At 45.9% G+C, this 22,439-nt stretch overlaps 1 protein-coding gene and 1 long non-coding RNA gene across 4 annotated transcripts in view; one reads left to right on the forward strand and one right to left on the reverse strand.

Annotated features, from left to right (window-relative positions):
• Positions 1 to 2,015: 2,015 nt before the first annotated feature.
• The window catches only part of GAB3 (GRB2 associated binding protein 3), a 98,709-nt gene continuing 78,285 nt past the window's right edge, over positions 2,016 to 22,439 (forward strand). The window contains exon 1 of one of the 3 annotated variants that reach the window (XM_079961704.1): positions 2,016 to 2,312. In XM_079961704.1, the coding sequence (XP_079817830.1) occupies positions 2,286 to 2,312 (27 nt within the window). In that variant the 5' untranslated portion in view covers positions 2,016 to 2,285. Of the gene's footprint in view, positions 2,313 to 14,807; positions 15,802 to 22,439 lie in introns of those variants that run through there. The other 2 variants (XM_079961701.1, XM_079961707.1) reach the window with 2 other exon arrangements.
• LOC307207717 lies at positions 10,373 to 15,700 on the reverse strand. Its single transcript, XR_013834791.1, has 3 exons — positions 15,600 to 15,700; positions 10,612 to 10,886; positions 10,373 to 10,567 (listed from the first exon to the last, which is right to left on the reverse strand). It is a non-coding gene; the product is annotated as an uncharacterized lncRNA (long non-coding RNA).

Here is a 22,439-nt window from a genome sequence, read left to right on the forward strand (position 1 = left end):
GTGTAATTAACACTTTTCAAAAAGGCAGATGTATTCAGAAATACATTTATTTAGAAATAAAGCTGGCTTGCTGAAGCCCCTCTTCATTACTTTCATGCGCGGTTTCAGGAAAAACCTTGCCAGCTCCAGACATCCCTGAAAGGAAAACACAGGTGGCAGTGTGATGGGGATAGCTACGTTTTGGCAGTGTAAACCAGGCACCTCCACGGGCTTCTGCCTGGCAATGCCACCCCTGACTTCTGAAGGCACCCCTCTTTGGGAAAGTTTTTAATGTTTAATGCTCTATTGTGTTTTTAATATTCGGTTGGGAACCATCCAGAGTGGCTGGGGAAACCCAGTCAGATGGGTGGGGTATAAACAAACAAACAAACAAACAAAATTATTATTATTATTCAGTCAGCCCACTTCCACTGGCTTCCAATCCTGAGTATTCGCTGGTTCACTCATTCAGCATGTGCCTGGGGGCCAGTCTCCACTCCCCCCCTCCTGAGTGTATTGTTCCCAGTCATGCCACATCTGGAAGGCCACATACGTCTCACCCTTGAACACACTATTTGCCTCAAACACATTCAAAAACTTCCCTTTCACACATAGAGATGCATTAACTCATCAGGCATTCTCCATTCATGCCCCAGCTTCAACCCACAAATGCTACACAGCTCTTGTCAGCAGGCTTCTGAGGGTGAATTTCAACTAGCTCACATCCCGAACTATCAGCCTGCTTCAGTCTTGTGGTATCTACCAGCATCCAAATACGAACTTCACTGGCTTCCACACATCAGCTGCAGCTTCTGCCAGGTCCATTGCCAGGTATCAGCCAGTTTCCGTCCATAGATATAAGTTTCCATAGACATTAAATGCAACAAGATAACAGCTTTTCTTAATGCAACAAGATAACAGCTACCAAAAATACAAATGAAATAAGTAGCATACAGAGTCTTTCTTTTAAAACTGTTATTTTATTTTGACAAAGTAATAGGTAAAAGGTAAAGGTACCCCTGCCCGTACGGGCCAGTCTTGACAGACTCTGGGGTTGTGCGCCCATCTCACTCAAGAGGCCAGGGGCCAGCGCTGTCCGGAGACACTTCCGGGTCACGTGGCCAGCGTGACATCGCTGCTCTGGCAAGCCAGAGCCGCACACGGAAACGCGGTTTACCTTCCCGCTGGTAAGCGGTCCCTATTTATCTACTTGCACCCGGAGGTGCTTTCGAACTGCTAGGTTGGCAGGCGCTGGGACCGAGCAGTGGGAGCGCACCCCGCCGCAGGGATTCGAACCGCCGACCTTTCGATCGGCAAGTCCTAGGCGCTGAGGCTTTAACCCACAGCGCCACCTGCGTCCCTAATACTCATATATAAATAATACTCAAAAAAGTAATACTCATATATAATACAAAGTAATACTCATATATAAATAAGAATAAAAAATAATACAAAGTAATACTCATATATAAATAAGAATAAAAATGTGCACCCCACCACCAAGACCATTCCATTGTAACTATCCAACATCCCAAATTTCAGCACCTCTTGTGTTGGTTTGACCCCTTTCCATTTTAACAGTACAGTCGTACCTTGGTTTTCAAACAGAATGCGTTCCTGAAGTCCATTCAACTTCTGAAACATTCAGAAACCAAGGTGTGACTTCTGTGGCTTCCAGTTTGGCTGCAGGAGCATCCTGCTTCCGGGTTTGTGGCATTCAAGTTCCAAGTTGTTCATGAACTAAGCTGTTTGAAAACCAAGGTACGACTGTACAAATTCTACAAACACCCTCCATATATCCTCAACATCATTTTTCCTGCATATTCCCCATCTTACTTTAATGGCACATGTTAATTTATCATTAATAGCTATATCCTACACCTCTTTATACAATTCTTCCATTTTATATTCTGCTTGCCCCTTCTACTTCCTAGCTATAATAATTTGTGGAGCTGTCAATAAATTCGTGAGCAAGTTCTACATAGCCTGCGAACCTTCCACCCCATCATAAATAATGCTACCTCTGGACTTTTGGTCAGCTTTAACCCAGTGATTTCTGTTATCTCCTTAAACTCACTTTGCCAGAAAAATTGTACATATTTACACCCCCACCACATGTGAACATAATTCCCAGTTTCTTGGCATCCCCTCCAACATAACACCGAATATTCCTTGTTTATTTGATTTAATCTGACTGGTGTTAAATATCACCTCCAAACTAATTTATAATAATTTAATTTTATTCTTATAGACAACATTTTCAACGTACAGTTCTCCCATATTTTCCCCCAGCTTTGACTATCTATATGCCCTGTCAGAGTCCTTTTTTAAAGGTAACTTTATTATTATTCTTATTATTCTTATTAAATTTTATTTTCAATGCGAAATTATAACAAAAATTACAAACATTGAATCCAAAAATAATACTATACAAACAAGAAAGAAAAACAGAACACAAAAAAGAAACAAAAAGAAAAAGCACACATCTACAAATAAAACCATATCATCATTCTAATCTAGTCATTAAATACATATACACATATTGACTTCCTTCCTTTGTTCTAAGACTTCTAAGACTTACTCTTTCTAAATTGTTGTGTCTAATGTAGATTACTTCTATCTTTATACTTTTTTACACCATTTTTCTTTTTCTTTAACCCTGCAAAGCATCATTCATTACATACCGATATGTTTACTCCAGAACAATGTTTTTTCATGTACTCTTTAGCACATCCCCATTCTTTTAATAATTTGTGGTCCGATTGTCCCCTTATGAATGCTGTGAGTCTTGCCAGATTTATATATTCACAAAATTTAATTTGCCATTCTTTCATTGATGGATTTTTTCTCCCTTTCCAATTTTTTGCTATAAGCATCCTGGCAGCTGTTGTTGCATAAAGGAATACTTTCCTTTGATTGTCAGGAATAACGTTTGTGATTATACCTAAAAGGAATGCCTCCGGTTTTTTACTGAAAGATATTTTAAACATCTTTTTTATTTCTTCATATATTTCATTCCAAAATTGTTAAAGGTAACTCTTATCACCCACAGAAGGTAGTAACACCTACCAATCTCTCCCACCCCACCCTGGCTCTTTCCTTTCTTGCCCAGCTTCCAGCTATGGATATCAACCAAACTTTAAGATGCAACCAGCATGTTAATTTGTGTTCCTCCTATGGCTGGCTAGTGCAACAGCTATGACAGGATGCCACCCGCTTCTTTCTGATCCTCCTCTCAATATGGATGGTCCTGCGCATGTTGCAGGATGGTTTTCAGTGCCAGCAAATTCTCTTGCACTGTTGAGATGATCTGGCTGGCCAGCAAGAGGAATCCATAGTGGCTGGTTTCTAGTAGTTTGAGGTCCTGCCTTGGTCTTAAGCCAGGGGTGTGTGGGGTGTTAGGGTAGGGGTAGTACATTGTGGGTGGAACACATGGTGTTCCTTCTGCAGTAGTTTGTTCACCTTTGGTCCCTACCCTGCACTCTGCTCTCACCTGTGGCTCCTAGAAGCTGTCAGCATGCAACAGCAGCCACACCTTGGAAATGGCTTCTACTGGCTGGCTAAACCTGGTGAGGGTAGCTGATGACTTTCAAACCCTTAGTGAGTTAGGAACTTCCCTTGCATGTGAAGAGTGGCTGTGATCAATAGGCTGGCACTGTTTTGGTATCTATGAATAAAGAGTTAACTTCACTGACACCATGTTTTTTATTGCTAACTTGCCCCTGACTCCAGATCCTGACAGCTAAGGAGGCGATAGTCCAAACAGAACAGGCCCTGATGTTGTTTCACCTCCTGGTTCTGACCCTCATTTGTGGATGGAGTACTCAAACACCCAATTTGGTTTTTGCCAAAGGTTGGTGTGATACATAAGCCAGGCAGAGGGGTACCTATGGATTGGTTAGGTTGCCCCCCCCCAAGGGTGCAGGCCCATGAGGGCACAAAAATTGCACCTCTCCACTCTGGCTAGGAGTGGCTAGGAGCTTGCAAAAGGTAACAAAATGCAAACTCCTTGTGTTTCTTGTCCATGGTCTCTCCTGGCTTTGATACAGCTCCTTGCCAAGAGGGAAAGGGGGCACTCATACACCTCCTTGTCGGGTATGCCAGGTGATAAGCATTCAAGTTAGCAGGTGTACCAGCAGTCTACGTTCATGGCTAGGCACAAGCTAAGACATTGTCCCAACACGTGACACCTTCCAAAGTTCTCCTCTTGAAGAGTAGGACAGGCACAGTTATCCACAAGATTACTGTCCCAAGCCACAGGGTTGGGCAAGCAGACAGGCACTCCTCTGAATCACCTGGGTGTGCTGAGTCTGTTCATGTTGGTGCAGTCAGCTCCATGTTCTTGGAAACAAGTGGAGTCAACAGGGTCAGCTCACTGTCCTATGCACCTCCTGGGATGGTAAAGGGAGGCTCTTTGCTATGGGGAGTTGTGTCAGTCTGCTATGATATGGCACTCAGGGTGTCCAGTGGCACAGAGGTGGGCTTCTACCCACCTCCAGTTTCCCCAGTTCTATGTTACCATCCCAACCCTCCTCCCCCTCTGACCAATCTTACCAAGATGTCTCCACAGGACTCATGGCACTGCCCTTTCTCCCTCCCTTCTTCCTTCCCACAAAGCTGATGGTCTCATTCTCCCCACAGACCCCAATGCTATCATTGCCTCCTTTCTCACAATCCTTGTGCACTGTAGGTTGGTCATTCCAAGTCCAAATAAATCCCAAAGTTGCCAGTGTTGCAGATAGCTCTAGAGGGCTCAGTCAGATTAACCAAATCAAATGAGAAACTGCTGGGTATGTTTACCTCACAGAAGAGAATATGAAAGGTTGAGATGATAGCCATCTTCAAATATCTGAAGTACTGTCAGTGTGTGTGTGTGTGTGTGTGTGTGTGTGTGTGTGTGCGCACACACACACACACACACACACACACACACACAGTGGTACCTCGGGTTACAGATGCTTCAGATTACAGACGCTTCAGGTTACAGACTCCGCTAACCCAGAAATAGTACCTCGAGTTAAGAACTTTGCTTCAGGATGAGAACAGAAATCGGGGCACGGCAGCAGCGGGAAGCCCCATTAGCTAAAGTGGTACCTCAGGTTAAGAACAGTTTCAGGTTAAGAACGGACCTCTGGAACGAATTAAGTTCTTAACCCGAGGTACCACTGTGTGTGAGAACACCCTCCTCTAGGGCAACTGAGGGCAGCAATCTAGTTTAAGGAGAGCTTGACAGAACTGAGGCGCACATAACTGTGATCTCTTATGGAAAACAATGGTTGAGAGCTTCTGGGGGAACAGCTGAAGTACTGCATCTTCTGGCCCACCTCTTGAATTGGCTGCGTGAGGTATTCCTTTGCAGTAGTGAGAGGGGAAGAGTCAGAGAGGCTTCTTGGGTCCCCTTTACCTGTAGACAAGAGCTGCCTGCACCCCTCGTCTCAGCCACTCAGAGCGAAAACATTCATCACTTCCTGTCTCGGCAACAACAGTGTCGAGAAAAAACCCATGGCTGGATATCATTCAATGGCGCCAAGAATCGGAGGAAGAAGAGGAGGGAGGAGAAACACTACAGTAAAGGGAGGCTTCCTCTCGGCCAGCCAGCCGCCATCCTGTGACATTGGACGGCCTTGGACTTCTGAAGCACACAGGGTGGGTTCCCACACCTTCCCACGCCCCCACATCTTTTGCTCCATGTTGTTTGCCAGTGGCCAGTGTGTGTGCGAGAGCGCATAGTGTTATCTTTTCTTCCCTCTTCCTTTATTTCCCCTTCACAGACATTCCCCTTTGCTCCAGCCATGCGGAAGGATACGGCACAATAATTAAAGTACAGCCCTCACATGCATCATGATTTGGATCAAATGGTTGTTGGAGGATAGGCACCTGGAGGCATTATTCCCGCTTCCAGATAAGCCATTGTTTAGAACAGGAATGAGAAGCCTGTGGTTACAACTCCCATTTCCCTTGTCCTGACCATTGCCCATGTTGGCTGGGACTGAAAGGACATTGGAGTCCAACAATGTATGGAGGGCTACAAGTTTCCCAGGCTTAGACTCTGAATGGGAAACAAGATATGCAAAGTTAATAACCTAATAAGAGCCATGTTGGATCAGAGCAAAGTGGAGCCCTCTAGTCCATCATCCTGTCCCCCCCACTAGTTAATCAGATGCCCATGGGAAACATACAAGCGCGACCTTAATCCAACAGTGTTCTCCCTATTTGGGAATCCCAGTGATTGGTATTTAGTGGCAATCCACCTCCAGCACTGGAAGCAGTACGCAGCCATCATGGCTAGTTGCCCACGATAACCTTATCCTCCATTGATTTGTCTATATCTCCTTTAAAGACATACACATTGCAGGCCATCATCACCTCTTGTGGGAGCAAATACCCCAGAATAACTATGCACTATGAAGACGTACTTCTCTTTTTTCCATCCTGAAGCTTCCAACATTTAGCTTCACTGGATGGCCTTGTAGGCTTCTAGTTTTATGAGGAAGAAAAATATATCTCTGTATACTTTCTTCAAGCTACACATAATTTCGTACATTTCCATCATGCTCTGCCCCTTAACTCACCCTTATTCTAAACTAAAAAGTCCCAGGCATTGTAAACATTCCTCACAGGGTCGTTGTTCTAGCCCCTTGGTCATTTTTTTGCCTTTTCTGCACCTTCTCCAGTTCTGCAATACCCAAGTCGCTGAGTGGTGAGATGTATTGGGGTTTCAGCATGTCCCTTGGGTTTGATTTCCTTGGAATTAAGATAATTAGAAAGAGCGTGAGATGGACGGCTCAAAGCATTTAACACTTCAGCAGACCTAGATCCTCCAGTGGGTTTCTCCAACACTTCAGTGGGTTTCTCCAACTCAGAGATAACAAGTCAGGACTCTGGGTCTCTTTCATGCCCAGTTGCAAAACTGACTGTCCTTTGTTCTCTTGCACACAGAGACACTTTGATGACATCACCTTCAGCGAGGGCGGAGGAAGACATATTCCTTCCATAAGAACTCTAGCTCTATACTTTCTGTGGCAACACATCACCTGTCCTTGGCCATCTTTATTTTAGTTTTGCAAAGGTACGTTCTCCCAACACCTGGAGTCAGCCAGACTACGTTTGTCCACAGGTGAAGGACAAAGGATATCCCACTTTTCTTGCCTATTCATAAAGGTAGCGACTGAGCCAATAACCATCACTTAACACAGGACATGACTGGGCAAGATTTTACCAAATTAGTTTCTATTCTCTTGCAAATTGTGGGTCAAAGGTCACATCCACACCATATATTTAAAGCATTGGCACCCCCGGAATCCTGGTAACTGTGGTTTGTTAAGGATGAAGTTGTAGCTCTGTGAAGAGTAAACTACAGTTCCCAGGATTCTTTGGGGGAAGGGGGGGGAAGCCATGTGCTTTAAATGTCTGCTAAGTGTGGTTTAAATGTATGGCACAGGTGTGAGAGCTCATTCAGACTCACCCCAAACTCCACCTGTCAAATCCTGTATTAGTATTCTGGGCTGTTCTGTAATGCTGTGTTGCAATTCATTCCTAGCTGCTCTCGGGGAAAAGACACTTGCTTAGTATGCAACATTCATCTGACTCAGCAAGGATGCTGTAATTATATTTTAATTCAGCTGCCCTTTGTCCTTGCAATGAGTACCACTCAGATTCTGATGAAAAGCGTGTGACCAAAGCAGACTTTCCAATGTTCTTAACTCACTCTTCACAGGGCCTTCACCTTTCCGAAACACGCAAACACAGCATTCTGGCTCCTCTGCTACCACTAGAGAATGACTGGGTGACTGAAGATGCCTGCTTACTCAATTGCACTGGGAATACACCCCGTATTGTCAGCATAGCTGAGTGGCAGAGATTTTAAAACATGACATGCATGTTCTTTCTGATTCCTAGAATGCTGCAAGGTAGTGGTGGGGTTTCATAGAACTGCCTTATATTTCTGGAAGTCAGTCACTTTCTCCATTAGATCTTAAAAGAAAAGAAAATATGTGGAGGCAGGCAGTTCACTTAGCAGTGAAGAGACAAAAGGGCCTGCCAAAATTCTCCTTCATTTTCATTCCTCTCCCCTCCACTGGTAAGCTGGAGAATATTTAGTCTGTAGGAGGAAATGGAGTTGTGGGTGTCAGAGACAGCTGGAACATGTATCGTGTGTGCTGTTCTTCCCTCTCCTCCCCCCTTCCCAAATATAGCACACTGTTGTTTTCCTTGCTGTGAGAATATTGCAGAAACACGTTAGCATTTTGCTGAATAAATGTGGCACGTGGCCACTGCAGGAGCATGAAATCCCTGCTTTCCCATGGCTTGTCATCTTTCGCAGCTTCCTCAGCCTCTATCAAGGGATTATATATATTTTTCCTTTGCTCCCTTTTTCTTTACTTTGCTTTTATTATTGTTGCATCACCCACAACAAAAAAACTGTTGATGACAGAAATAGTCTTTTTTTATTATTTGTTTACTTTTGCTGATCGGCATTCAAAACTGTTTGAACCTACGTGGCTGGCCTGAGGCATTTTTCCTGCCAAGAGGGAAGATTCAGATAGCATCACCCATTATAAGGCTGCCTACACACCATACATGGGAAACACATTTCTGTTCCCCAAATAATCATGGAAACCATAGTTTGTTCATGTTATTGGGAATTGTGGCTCTGTGGGGAGGGTAAACTACGGTTCCCAGGATTCTTTTTTGGGGTATGCATGTGTACTTTAAATGTGCTTTAAGTTTATGATGCATACAGAGTTTTATTTCAATACTGGTGGTGAGGCAGAATCCTTCACTATTCCTGAAAGCAGCAGGGTAGTTTAGAATGCGCAGAGCAGGAAGATTCAAGGACAATCAAATAAACATTTAAACATTTCAGTGTAGTATAGTATAGTACAGCATAGTACAGTATCAACATATGTTTTTATTTTTGGGATATGGATAGATAGCTTTTCAAAATGAGAAAAAGAACATCAACAGATAGTGAGGACAATCCTAGTTGTGTTCCAGAATTCCCTTTTGAACAGAGTACTGGAGAAGACTCGTCTAATTCTACACTAGTAGTAGGCCCAAGCAAACCTTCCAAAAAGAAAAAGAAAATTGGGTGTGGCAAGAGCAAGTTTTTATTCTGAGAGAAAAATGTTTGAGAACCACTGGATGAGGGAATTCAAGGGGAACAGTAGAGTGGGGAAATGCTGCTACCCTCTGGCATCTGCCACCTGAGGCAGATGCCTCACTCTGATTAATGGTAGGACTGGCCATGAAAATGTACTTTTACTGCATGTGTACACCTCAGCCATGGACACCCCCATTCCAGTCAAATTCCTGGAGGAGGGCCAGTCACCCAGGATATCAGGCATCCTTCCATAGCCTCTCTTTCAAACTCTGAAATGCAAACCCTCTTGAGTTTCCCAGCAGCCCCAATAAGAGGCTGCTGATAGGCTGGCCAAGAGCTAATATCTGAAACATAGGAAGCTGTCTTATCCTGAGTCAAACCATTGGTCCATCTTGCTCAGTATTGTCTGCATTTACTGATAGATGCTCTCCAGTGCTTCAGGCAGGGGACCTTCCCAGTTCTACCTGCAGATGTCAGAGGTGGAACCCAGAACCTTCACCTTGCAAAACAGGTGCTCTACCACTGAGCTATGACTCCTTTCCCCAAACCATTTGGCTGCCCCTGTTTCTCAGAACAATTTTGTGTTTTCTTCCTTTGTTTCTACTTCTCATCACCTAGCCCCGCTTCCTTGAGTCTCTTATCCTGGCCAGTCCTGCCTGTTTGTCTGCTTGCCTGCCCTGGATTCCCCTGGTTCTGAGCCTGCCCAAACCAACCTCTTAGGCTCCTGATCATGCTGTACTGCTCACAACCTAGCAAGTCCATGACACATAGGTCAACCTGCTTTAAAAAGCCAGGGGCAAGGGATGTGCCATTTTAAGGCAGCGCTGTCAAACACTAATGAGTTCAAGGATCACACTCCCTGCCGTCAGGGCTGGGCCATGGGCAGAGGTCCAAAGTGAACCTGTAATCAGTACCTGAGCGTCAGAGCCACAGGACAGCTGAGGAAGCAGGGTCAAGAAGATGCAAGTTGAATATTAGGGCTGAAGAGAGCAAATCAAGACCTGTGGTTAATCCAGGAGGCAGGACTAAGGAGTGATCCAGACGTTAAGATGAAAGGTTAACCAAAGATACAGGGACATAGCAGAGCTCAGCAAGACTCTGCTACTCATGCAAGACTTAACTGGAACATAAACCCCTTTGTACTCCTTCCTTTCAAGGAGGATGCAGTAACCTGCCTAGATAGTTAGAGTACCATAGAGGCTGGTGTCCATTGAGGCTGGTAGGGTGGATTTCAGGGAGACCAACAGTAGGTGGAGCCAGAGCCACTGATACACAGAACAGACTAACTCTAGTATGCAAATGGCCCCTTGAAATTCACCACCCTGTTTGTGTGCAGAGATATTGTGGAGGCTATCTATTAGCAGTGGCTGTTTGGATAGCCTACACAATATCTCTGCACACAAACAGGGTGGTGAATTTCAAGGGGCCATTAGTACACTATATTTTGACTCCCCCACCAGCAATTGTTTGGTTTGGGTTGGGTTTCTGCAGCTGCTGCAAGTGGTGGCAGCAGTGATTGGGTTGGCCACTGTCATGACTGTGGAGGTGAATTTTCCTTTGTAAGGGGATGAGGCCAAGGACTTGCTCAGAAGAAGAATTCTACCCAAGGACTAACCTCAGAACCACTTTCACAAGACAAGCCCATGATGCAAGGGTACCTCTGGCCTGTGGATGTTAGACAGCTGTCCTCTGACTCAGAAAAACCTATTTTCAGAAGAATCAGTCTTCCCCAGTATTATCATCTCTGCACAGGCTTTTTCTATGACAGTGTCAGGTCATTGTTGTGGGAGATCAGCAGCCAAACCTAACAAATGCATATTATTGCTAATTAGCGTGAAAAGGGGTTAACACTGCAGAGCTGTATTGCTGATAGGCAGATACTAAGACCATAGATGTTCAAGGCTCTTTGTTATATCATTTTCCCTTGTCTCCTGGAGAGTACTTCTGGTCCCTCCACTTCCTTTGACCATCACTGGATGCGGACAGGCCTCTACTTGCTCCAGCTTTAGGCACATATCTGAAGCTGGTAATACTGTAATAAGGATTTTGGGCAGGAATTAGAACACGATTGCCTAGGGTTGAACCACTGATTTTGTTTAGTATCCTTCTAGAGAATTTAGATCAGGCATAGGCAGTCGGCCCTCCAGATGTTTTGGGACTACAACTCCCATCATCCCTGACCACTGGTCCTATTAGCTAGGGATGATGAGAGTTGTAGTCCCAAACATCTGGAGGGCCGAGTTTGCCTATACCTGATTTAGATGCTTGCTCACTGTTTTGTGACATTTTGGTTAGTCCTAATAAATGTACTGCCTCTCTTGCGATGTTTGGCTTCCCCACTCTTCTACTGCCCCATGATGAACATGGCTATCTACTATTTTTCTATTCTTGTGAGGGTTTTTTCAGGGTGTGTGTATATGTGTTGCTGGAGTCTAATGGAAGATCCCATTGTGGAATTAGCCAGGCAAGAGCCACTATGGTCCTAGGTATGAGTTGTTATTATAAGAAAGGAAGTTGTTCTGTGCCAGAGGGCAAATGGGTGGGCTTCCACCATACCTGGCTAGTATTGAGAAGGACAACAGCCAGGGCAAGTGCAGAGAGTTTGTGTGTGTAAGCTGGGCTTGAAGCAGGCAGTTGGCAGAAGCCTGAGAGTGACAGCCATGCTTGATGTATGCTTGAATCCAGGGCTGTGACTGTGGGAGAAGCAATACCTTCTGGGGTGTTAATGCTGTGAGTCTCTCCATCTTTGGCTTAGGTTGTATACATATTTGTAAATAAAACATCTATCATTTGATAAATGAGGAGTACATCAGCTCCTGGTCAAAAACTATGGAGTATAAGGCCTCTTCAATAGGTCTTTCACCATATTTTCTTACCCACCTGGGGTATGATACTGCCCTCAAAACCATGAAACAGAGGTTATGGGATATTGCCTTAGTGATTTATAATCTCGCTCACATGTGACCTGGGGCCGATCTGTGTCAGGAATCCAAAACCTCATTCCAAGGAAACCCTGGGTAAACTCCTGGAACCCTTGGAAAATCATTCTGCTTGGAGATTGGGGTGGAGTACAACACAGTGTTGGCTATTTCCAGTACCCTGTGCCAGAAGCAGGCAGGAGACAGATGGCATTTTGGGGGTCAAGTTTTGGTGGCTCATGTTTTTCCTGCTTGCAGAGATAATGGGACTAAGTGAATCTTGGTCTTACCAGTGTGCTACATTTTATAATCTTCAGCAAAAGGATTTCTTTAGGCAGATTTACAAAGATATGTTACAGACGATACCTGTCACATTTCAAGTGGGGGCCTTTGAAGCCACTGTAAAGTTTTCTAAATATGCACTTGGCAATTGAGGGTGGCAATTCATGCATATAAAGGAGTGGGTTTTAATTCACACAAGCTGATTCTACAATAAATTGGCTAGCCTTTAGGGCAGGGGTAGGCAACTTAAGGCTTGGGGACCAGATGCTGCCCAATTGCCTTCCCAATCCGGCCCGCAGACGGTTCAGGAATCAGCATGTTTTTACATAAGTAGAATGTGTCCTTTTATTCAAAATGCATCTCTGGGTTATTTGTGGGGCATAGGAATTCGTTCATTTCTTTTTTCAAAATATAGTCTGGCCCACCACATGGTCTGAGGGACGGTGGACTGGCCCACAGCTGCAAAAGGTTGCTGACCCCTGCTTTAGGGTGCCATCAGCCTCTTTCTGTGTGTGCATGCAACTGCACAATTTGTTTTACCCTAACAGATAAAGAGACCCCCGCAGTCCAATGCTAACCAACATTGGTGACTGGTCCTCATTGCGACTGGTATGGTGGAAGGCAGGGAGCCCAACAGGAGGTGCAGCAGGAGCCAACAATGGAAGAGCCAACTATTTTAGCTTTGTTCCCTCTTATCTCTGTTGAGTTCTACAAGGGCAACACTGGCACCAAGGAGAAGGAAGCTGATAGCCAGTGCCACATTTGGACTGATTTTAGGTAGGAAAGTGGGCAGCTGGGGGTTAGCTGTGGGAAGACCAAAGTGGGTGGGGCAGTGCCCCATTGGCCCTGATGAATCAGCCCCCAAAGTTAGCCATCACAACTCAATAAGATTTCGAAGGGGCTTACTCCCATGTAAACATGTTCCAGAGGGACAGTTCACCTCTGCTTCCTTAGGAGTAATGTTTGGCTGTTTGCGAACCCAGTGTTGTGAACGATGGTCATTGTGACTATTTTCCATGCATTTTAAGCTTGAAAACAGTGATACCAGTGTTTCCCAAACTTGGGTCTTCAGCTGTTTTTGGACTACAGTTCCCATCATCACTGACCCCTGGTCCTGCTAGTTAGGAATGAAGAAACAACAGTTTGGAAACCCCCACATCCCTCAGAGTACAGTACAACCGTGTAATATGCACCTGCCAACCTAAAACAACACTTAATGCATCTGAGAAAGTGCTGGGTTCTAGTCCATGAAAGGTCACGCCAGAATATACCTGTTCATCTTGGAATAGTGTGGAATTCTAGACATGTTTCCTTAGAAATAAGTTGCCTCTAATGCAATGGGACAAACTCACAGGTGCTGGCAATATATTTTTGATTACAACTCCCATCAGTGGGAGCCAGTGTGGTGTAGTCTCCGCTCCTCCACATGCAGCTGCTAGGTGACCTTGGGATGGTCACACTTCTTTGAAGTCTCTCAGCCTCCCTCACTTCACAGAGTGTTTGTTGTGGGGGAGGAAGGGAAAGGAGAATGGTAGCTGCTTTGAGACTCCTTCGGGTAGTGATAAAGCGGCATAACAAATCCAAACTCCTCCTCCTCTTCATCATCATCAGCCCCAGCCAGCACATCTGTATGATGCAGAGGCTGGTGGGAGTTGTAGTCTTAAACATCTGGAAGACACCAGACTGGGGAAGGCATGGGTATACGTACTGTAAATTCCTATTATATTTTTATTACTACAGTATTTAAAAAGCCAAAGAGTAAAGATTTCAGGCTGCATATTTACATGGGTTTACAAAGGGGGATTTTATCTATATTTTGATAATTTTATCTAATGCTCGTCCTACTCACCACAGACCTGCTGAAATTAATGGGCCTACAGCTGTCTTCTGCCCCCAAAAGAACACTGCATGCTGTAGATTACCCCTCATAAGTGGTACTGATCCCAGCAACTATTAACAAATTACAGTGCCTAGAATTTTTAGGGAGGGATGGAAGTGCTTCCAATGTGCATTAAAGACATAGTCTGTTTGCAGCTATTTGTTAATTTCAATGGGTCTACTCTGAGTAGGACTAGCATTGAACACACAACCCATTATGCCTCCACATTTTTAATTCTATTGATTTTATTGGTATTTTATGTATTTATTTTATTAAATTTGTGAAAAAATAAATTAGCATTTGATGCGTATTTTATGTAAAAGGCTTAGAGTTTGTTCTTTAGGTTGGCAGTGGGGACAGATAAAGTGGCACAGAAATTTTGTTAAACAACCAGTACACTCTCCTTGCTTGGAGGTTTTTATGCAGAGGTTGGATGGCCATCTGCTATAGAGGCTTTAGTTGAGATTCCTGCAGTGGACTAGATGACTCTTAAGGGTCCTTCGAACTCTAGAATTTTATGATTTTATGAAATGATTTGCAGTGAGCCGGCAAGGATTTCTCACTCTCAGTTGTTTAACAAAATTCTAGCCCACCCACTCAACCCTATATTATAATATTACAATGAAGAAAAGCTGTGGTTGGGATAATTTGGTATCTTTATGGATAAATTGATATAGCTTTTGAAAACTGATTTATTTTACTTTCCTGTGTAGTGGAAGGACAGTAAGCCCCCTTCTGCTCTGGTGTTCAAAAGGCAAATCCCCTGGGGCTCCGGATTCTTTCGTATGCGAAGCAGTATCTTTTTTCGCAGCCGGACGCGGTTGGCGGACCCCGAGGTCTAGAAACAGAAGTGGGTGGTGGGGAGGAGGGGCACAAAGTAGACCCTTTCCACGCTGCTGCAACTGCCTGCCCGCACGTGCGCTCCAAATTTATCCGAGCAAAGCAGAAGCTTGGGGGAATCGGGCAGGCAGACCCTTCTCTGGAGTGACAGAGAGGGAGCGATAAAGAAAGAAAATTAAGAGCCCGCAAAGCGGCTCCACTGGCTGGACTTGTCAGTTTACACGGAAAAGCCAGGCAGTGCATTGCGGCGGAGAGTCAGAGAGAAGGAGCGAAGGCGGGGTGGGGGTTTGTAGCGGCCTCTTGCCCCCCCTTTTTTGCACGTGCTTGTTTTTGTTGATGGGGCTCAGCCCGGCCCCGGCATCACGTGCCTCCTCGACGGCCCTCATTGTGTCGGGATCCGCCTGTGTGTGTGTGTGTGTGTGTGTGTGTGTGTCACTGATCAATGTCATGACTTCCTCCTTGGGCTGAGCAAGCGGCTGCGTCGGGGAGGACCCGGTGGAAGGAAGCCGACTGCGTTGATCTCGTCGCCCCCAACTCCTCCACCTCCACATATACACGCTCTCTCGCTCCCTCTCTCTCATACACACACACAACTTGCCCGGCTGCACCAGCTTCCTCGGCATTCCTCTGCAGCCTCCCGCCGCCGCCGCCACCACCACCCTCGTTGCTCCGCGCATCGCACCAAGCCTCCTGGGCTCCCCCCGGCGGGACGGCGGGGGGCGAAGAAGATGAGCGCAGGGCACGTCGTGTGCACGGGCTGGCTCATCAAATCGCCCCCTGAGAAGAAGCTCAAGAGATACGTGAGTAACAATAACAATAATAATGAAAATAAGCCCTGTTTCTGCACGCCCGCCCGCGCGTCGCCCGCTGCTCCTTTCCTTGCAAGGTTTTCTCTTTTGCTTTAACAGCGGAAGGCTAGGGTGGGCTCATCGTTCCTTTGCCGTGCAACTCCCGCCTGCTCGCTTTCCAACTGCGGCGAGCTGGTGCGGGGTGTAAGCTCCTACGACTGCGGGGGGGGGTGGGCAGCGCGATCCTAAAGCTGTGTCTGCTAGGAAGCAAGCCCTGCTTGAATTGAGCGGGGCTTGCTGCCAAGGTGAGTTAGGGTTAGGATTGCAGCCTTCAAGCGACAACGCCGAAATGCGCATCGGCGAAGCCCGGTTCTCGTTTAGGCTCCCATCGGCATTGCGTTGCCTGGGCTGATGGTGCTATTCGTAGACGTGTGTGTGTGTTTCTGTGTGTATGATACAAATACAACTGTCGGCCCCCACCCCCTTCAGTGCTTGGGTGATGGTGGTTGTTATGCAACCTGTAGCTTGTTTTCAAACCCCAAAAACCTAACAAACCACATTTTCTGTTTCAGTTAATGTGTGTGCCTGTTTTGCAACCGACATTCAGATGCATCTTGTTTGACTTTGGGTGACTTGCAAATAACTTCTTGCTCTCCCTATTGGGGGACACGCACACATAGTTGCATCCCAAGAAGTGGCGTAAAGATGCGGCAGTCTTGCAGCTGCTTCGTGTGTGTGTGTGTGATCAGATCCTGATCGCAGCTGGACCGAATTCATTTGCATGAACCCTTAGTGTCTTTCGTAGTTGGTGTTACGAGGGCAGGGTGGAGGCTGCGGAGAGAAGGATGAAGGAGTTGCCTGCTTCGGCTAGAAAGTTCAGAAGGTTCCGGGGCTCACGACCAACTCCGTCTGTTGCAAGGAACCGTTATTTTGCAACCCACCCAGAAACTTGCTCTCGCGGGGGCCCCCTCTAAAAGTGTGCGTTGTTTTTAAAAGCCCATTGCAAGCTTTCAGCTCAGGATTTGCAAGAACGCCGTAACAGTTAAATAACATCATCATTTTTCAAATGTTTGTGTGTTGGCCTGCCTAAAACAGCTGCAACCGTTCTGGTGGTCCGTGGACTCACCTCGCAGCCTCGGCCGCTTAGAATCCTTTCCCTTAACTACCCAGCCCAGCCGGTCTCGCTTTCCCTTCGTCTCAGCCCTGCCGCCTCCCTCCTCCTCCCGGTTAGTCCGGTCTGTCTTCATTGACGCTATAAATCTGCTGGGCGGAGAGATCCCTCACACCCGCGCGGCTTCTTTTCCTTCTTAGTTTATACAGTGCCCTGCAAGTGCCCGGCGAGAGTACTTAGCAGACTTGGGACTGGAGGCACAGTGACTCCGGAATGCAACCAGCAAAACACATTTCCTGATCCTGTGCGTCCCCTTTGTTGCTGTCCGGTTTGTTGACTGATCGGGAATGAATGCACTTAAAGCGCCCCATGCCTCCCGAGGAGGGAGAGATGCCATCTCTTAATGCAGTTCTGGCAGGCTGGCATCACTTCTTCTCTATTTCCTTACGTTTTCCTAAACTGCTGGTCCTCCTCGCCCTTCAAAGGCATCAGCTCTCCCCTCCCTCTGCCCAAACCTGGAAAATGAAAGCAAAAATCATTGCATGGGTGGACTCTTAAAAGGTTTCTTTCTTTCTAAGCATCCTTTCCCCCCACACCCATTGGGCTCTATTCTTTTTCTTGCTTTTACTCTGCTAAATTCCCTTCCCCCCTCCCATAACTTTAAATAACCATTGCAGCCAGTCTCCAGGGTGCTGCATATAAATAGCAAATTTGTAGTATCTTTGGATTTTATTTCATTGCTGACATTGACATCTGTGGGCCTCTTTTGGGATATGAAAAGCACAGACAGCTCTTATACAGCAGCATACAGATCCATATACAGTAGACAGAGATAAGCATACCTATAATACATATAAATCTCCTAGCTGCCGTTGTTAGTAGCTCTTGAGAGTGGAACAGTCTGGGTCACTTGCACGCCCATGTAAGTTTGCAGTTAGGTTCCACTGGTTGCAACTACTGTACACCATACATTTAAAGCACCCTTAGGATTTCCCTCAGAGAATCCTAAGGAACTGCAGTTTACTCTTCACAGAGCAACAGTTCCAGGCACCCTTAGGAACTGCAGTTCCCACGGTTCTTTGAAGGAAGCCATGTGCTTGAAATGCGTTTTTAAATGTACTTAAAATGTATGGTATGAATATGGGCCTTACTGCCTGTACATCCAGATCTATCTTCTGCACCACACCACACAAGCTGCATCAAAAGCACAGCAGGTTTGTTGCCTTATCACACAGTCTTACCCTTTGTGTATTCAATTCATGTGTCCCTAAACAGACTGTAGGAGCATGTTGAACTGATTCATCAAGCTGATGGGAGTTGCCTGAAACATCTGCAGAGCTGCTGCTTCTTCTTTGGCGATCACTCGTAGCCGAGTAAGAGTGCCTTCCATAAACACGGTTTTAACAATGAGTCCATAAGTGACTGTGGAGGACAATTCTGGATTCACATGTCCTTCCACAGTGGGGACATGGGATTCTGGGTGGTAGTTGATCACGGTATGGATTTGCCAAGCGTGCCTTCCTCTTAGCACGTTTCTCCCTTGCGTCCTGAGTTTGAGTGTCTTCAAAGCCCATGACACCTTTGATAAAGGCTGTTATCCAACTGGAGCGCTTGCAGGCCAGCGTTTCCCAGTTGTCAGTGTTTATACTACATCGGGGAAGTTATAATTAATCTGTTCATTTTGTGTGGTTCAGGGGGATAGTTCACCTGAATACTGTAGTGCTCTGCCAAAATATTGCATGCCATTTCCCCACAAGCATTTTTTTTTTTTTTTTGAGGTAGGGGCGAGGGAAAGTGAAGATGCCTCCAAAAAAGGGAAGGGAATTTCTAAGGATTTGTTGAGGTCGGTGGGTTGCAATTATCTTACAAACTTAGGGCAGCGGTGAAGCCCCCTTCTCTTGCCTTCTCTTCAGACAAACACTTTATAAATAACTGTTTTTGCAGGTGGGACTAAGCTTTGAAAGTTTGGCTGCACTTTGGGAACATTTCAGGTGCTCAGAAGGCAAGACCGGAACTGTAGTAGCACTAATATCCAGAATTGCCTTGAGAAACAGCAGTGAATTCCATTGCATTTATGCACCACTAATGTTGCTAGCCTGTTGGGAGCAGTGAAGGTTGGGCTATTAGAGAGAATTGGGGTGCTACCCTTGCAGCCTCAATCCACCCTCAGTTACTCCCATTCGCCTTCCTTCCTACTTATGATCAATCCACAAGGTTGCATTTGTCTCAGTGTTGTCCCCAATTCAGGGAGGAGGATGGGGACAACAACACTTAATTGACTCTGTCATTGGTTCTGGCACCACCTACTATTGACCTCTCTGCCTTCTCCCCTACCATTCCTTATGGGCACCAGCCCCTACTGGTTAAGAGGCTAGTGGTCTTTAAAGAGGGGGATCTGATTCATCCTCAGCCAGTGTGGAAACACACAGTACTAGCCTCTTGGCAGACCAGTTTTTATTTTTTAAAAATACCTTGTATCATGCAGGCTACTGGAGTGACAGAACAATCCATCCTTCATCTGCCAGTGTTCTACATTTCTCCTTCGGTCATGGAAGTGGGGGAGCATCTTACTCTACAGCCAACACAGGAGCCACAGGATAGTAGGGGAAGGATGGTACAATCCCTCTTCTGACATCCTTCTTGTTCACCTGTATGAAATTCCTTGTCACTTATGGTGAGCAGGCAAGCTACCTAAATTCAAGGCTCTTTGGTGGTATTATTTTCCAATGGTCTTTAGTTAGATTTCTCTAGGGCAAACAGAAGCTAGTCTAGGAATTTTGTATTTATTTCTTATGCATTTTTCATTGCATTTGTATCTCACCAAGGACCTCAAGGTGGCACACATGGTTCTCCCCCTCCTCGTTTAATCCCTGCAACAGCCCTGTAAGGTAGGTTAGGTGGAGAGGGGTGACTGGTCAAAGGTCACCCAGTGAGCTTCATAGCCAAGTAGGGATTTGGCCTCTCAGGTCCTAGTCCAGCACACAAACCACTACACCATGCTTATCCTCAATAAGTGATTGGTTGGCTATTTTGATACCTATTCCTGCATATATTTCATCTCATTCCTATGACTTTGAGCTTATACTTGTGGAATATATTTGACTCGAACAGCATTTCTCCCAGCTCACTTTAGAATGCAAAAAGGGGCATATGTTTTATGTGCTGATGTATATGCACTTGTGGCTACCTTCTAGCAATAGTCATTGGAGGACATTCTCAGTGGCTTCCGTGAAAGCAGAAATGTTTCTGAGATAAGAGGATTACTAAATTATTACTCTGTAGCGAAAGTGAAGTCACTGCCTCGGACAGTACTTCTAGTCTGTAAGTTACAAACAGAAGCAGAATTTAGGTTCAAATCCACGGTTATATCCAACTAAGTACAACTTGGAGTAGACCCACTGAAATTAATGGGGCTAGGTTAGTCATGCCTGTTAATTTCAAGTGGGCCTTCTCAGACTAAGCTGGATACAACATCTGTGTAAACAAGTTACAGATAGGTAGCCGTGTTGGTCTGTATCTGAAGAAGTGTGCATGCACACGAAAGCTCATACCAAGAACTAACTTAGTTGGTCTTTAAGGTGCTACTGGAAGGAATTTTTTTTGTTTTGTGTAAACAAGAATTGTGGTGCTAGAACATTTATTATTTCACTGAGGTTAAGGTTGTCAACAACTACCAGCCATGATGGCTATGCACTGCCTCCAAGACTGGAGGCACCAGTGTTTCTGAATACTAGTTGCTGCAAACCAGAGGAGGGGAGAGTGATCTTGTGCTCAGGTCCTGCTTGTGCGTTTCCCACAGGTATCTGTTTGGCCACTGTGAGATCAGCATGCTGGGCTAGAAAGGCCATCGGCCTGATCCAGTAGGCCTCTACTTAGGTTCTTATTTTCAGTCGCTGCACATCCAAACAGGCTGATGGTTGTAGCAATTCGTTTCTAAGAATCTTTGCACAAAGACAGCTAGCTTGGAAAATGAAGGATGCACACATAGGATTGCTCACGTGTAACTCTTGAGAAAACAGATCCTAGTCCAGCAGGCCAGTGTAGCTGGCGTGTCCCAGTGCTGATGTGAATCGTGGCGATGACTGAAATGATGATTCATACATATCTTTTGGATGCAAAATTACTAGTAAGACAATTGAGCTCGGTACAAGCTGGTTCACTTCTGTGCTATTAATATGTCAATGGTATTGCAGGTTTTGCTGATAATGAATGTGAAGGGCTTTGAACACTTAGGTAAAGTAATGTCACTCCTCCTAATAGTGAACTTGCTCAGTGTTTCTGTGCAGACAGGATTAGAGCCAAAACGGGGCTGTTGAGAAACAGTATGTCAGTGAATATCAAGGTATGCATGAATACAATAGAAAAGAAAATAATTAAAAGGAGGCCAAACAAAGCCCCCAAACAAGTAATATGTACCGTATATACTTGAGTATAAGTCGACCTGAATATAAGCCGAGGCACCTAATTTTACCACAAAAAACTGGGAAAACTTATTGACTCAAGTATAAGCCGGTTCACCACACCACAAACCTCCTGGTGGGCCAGAGTGTGTGTGTGCATGCGCGCATGCGCACACAGCAGAAGGGGCTTCTTTCTCCCCCTCAGGCCCTCCCATCCCCCTGCCTATCTAGGGTGCTGCCGAGAGGCAGGGACTGATGGTGGCAGCGGTGGAGGAAGAACAAACAGCCCGAAAGGGCTGCTTTCAGGCTGCTCGTTCTTCCTCCTCCACCAACAAAAGCCTCTGCCTCTGGAAATGCGCTTGGGTGGGACCCTCACTTGAGCATAAGCTGAGGGGGGCTTTTTCAGCATTAAAAATGTGCTGAAAATGTCGGCTTATACATGAGTATATACGGTACATAGTTTTCAGAAGCTATGAGATGTTGAGTGCTGGTTGAAAAAGAAAACCAGGAAATTGGAGAGGTGTATGTGGGGGAGAAGGGACGCAGGTGGCGCTGTGGGTAAAAGCCTCAGCGCCTAGGACTTGCCAATCGAAAGGTCGGCAGTTCGAATCCCCGCGGCGGGGTGCGCTCCCGTCGCTCGGTCCCAGCGCCTGCCAACCTAGCAGTTTGAAAGCACCCCCGGGTGCAAGTAGATAAATATGGACCGCTTACTAGCGGGAAGGTAAACGGCGTTCCGTGTGCTGCGCTGGCTCACCAGATGCAGCTTCGTCACGCTGGCCACGTGACCCGGAAGTGTCTGCGGACAGCGCTGGCTCCCGGCCTCTAGGGTGAGATGAGCGCACAACCTTAGAGTCTGTCAAGACTGGCCCGTACGAGCAGGGGTACCTTTACCTTTACCTATGTGGGGGAGAATGAATTGAACTGCTACCAACAGGAGTGTGGACCTGTGCCCTTCTAGATGTTGTTTGAATCTAATTCCTTTCAGCCTGGCAGGGCTGATGGTTGTTGTAGTCCAACAACATCTGGAGGGCTTCAAGTTTCACACTGCTTCTCTACAGCTGTATAGAGACCCAGAGGAAGGCATGGTGGCATGAACAGGAGCGCACATCCCTGTTAAGAGGTGAGACTATATTGTAATA

The sequence above is a fragment of the Podarcis cretensis genome, assembly GCF_951804945.1.
Source record: "Podarcis cretensis genome assembly, chromosome: Z".
Classification (NCBI taxonomy): Eukaryota; Metazoa; Chordata; class Lepidosauria; order Squamata; family Lacertidae; genus Podarcis; species Podarcis cretensis.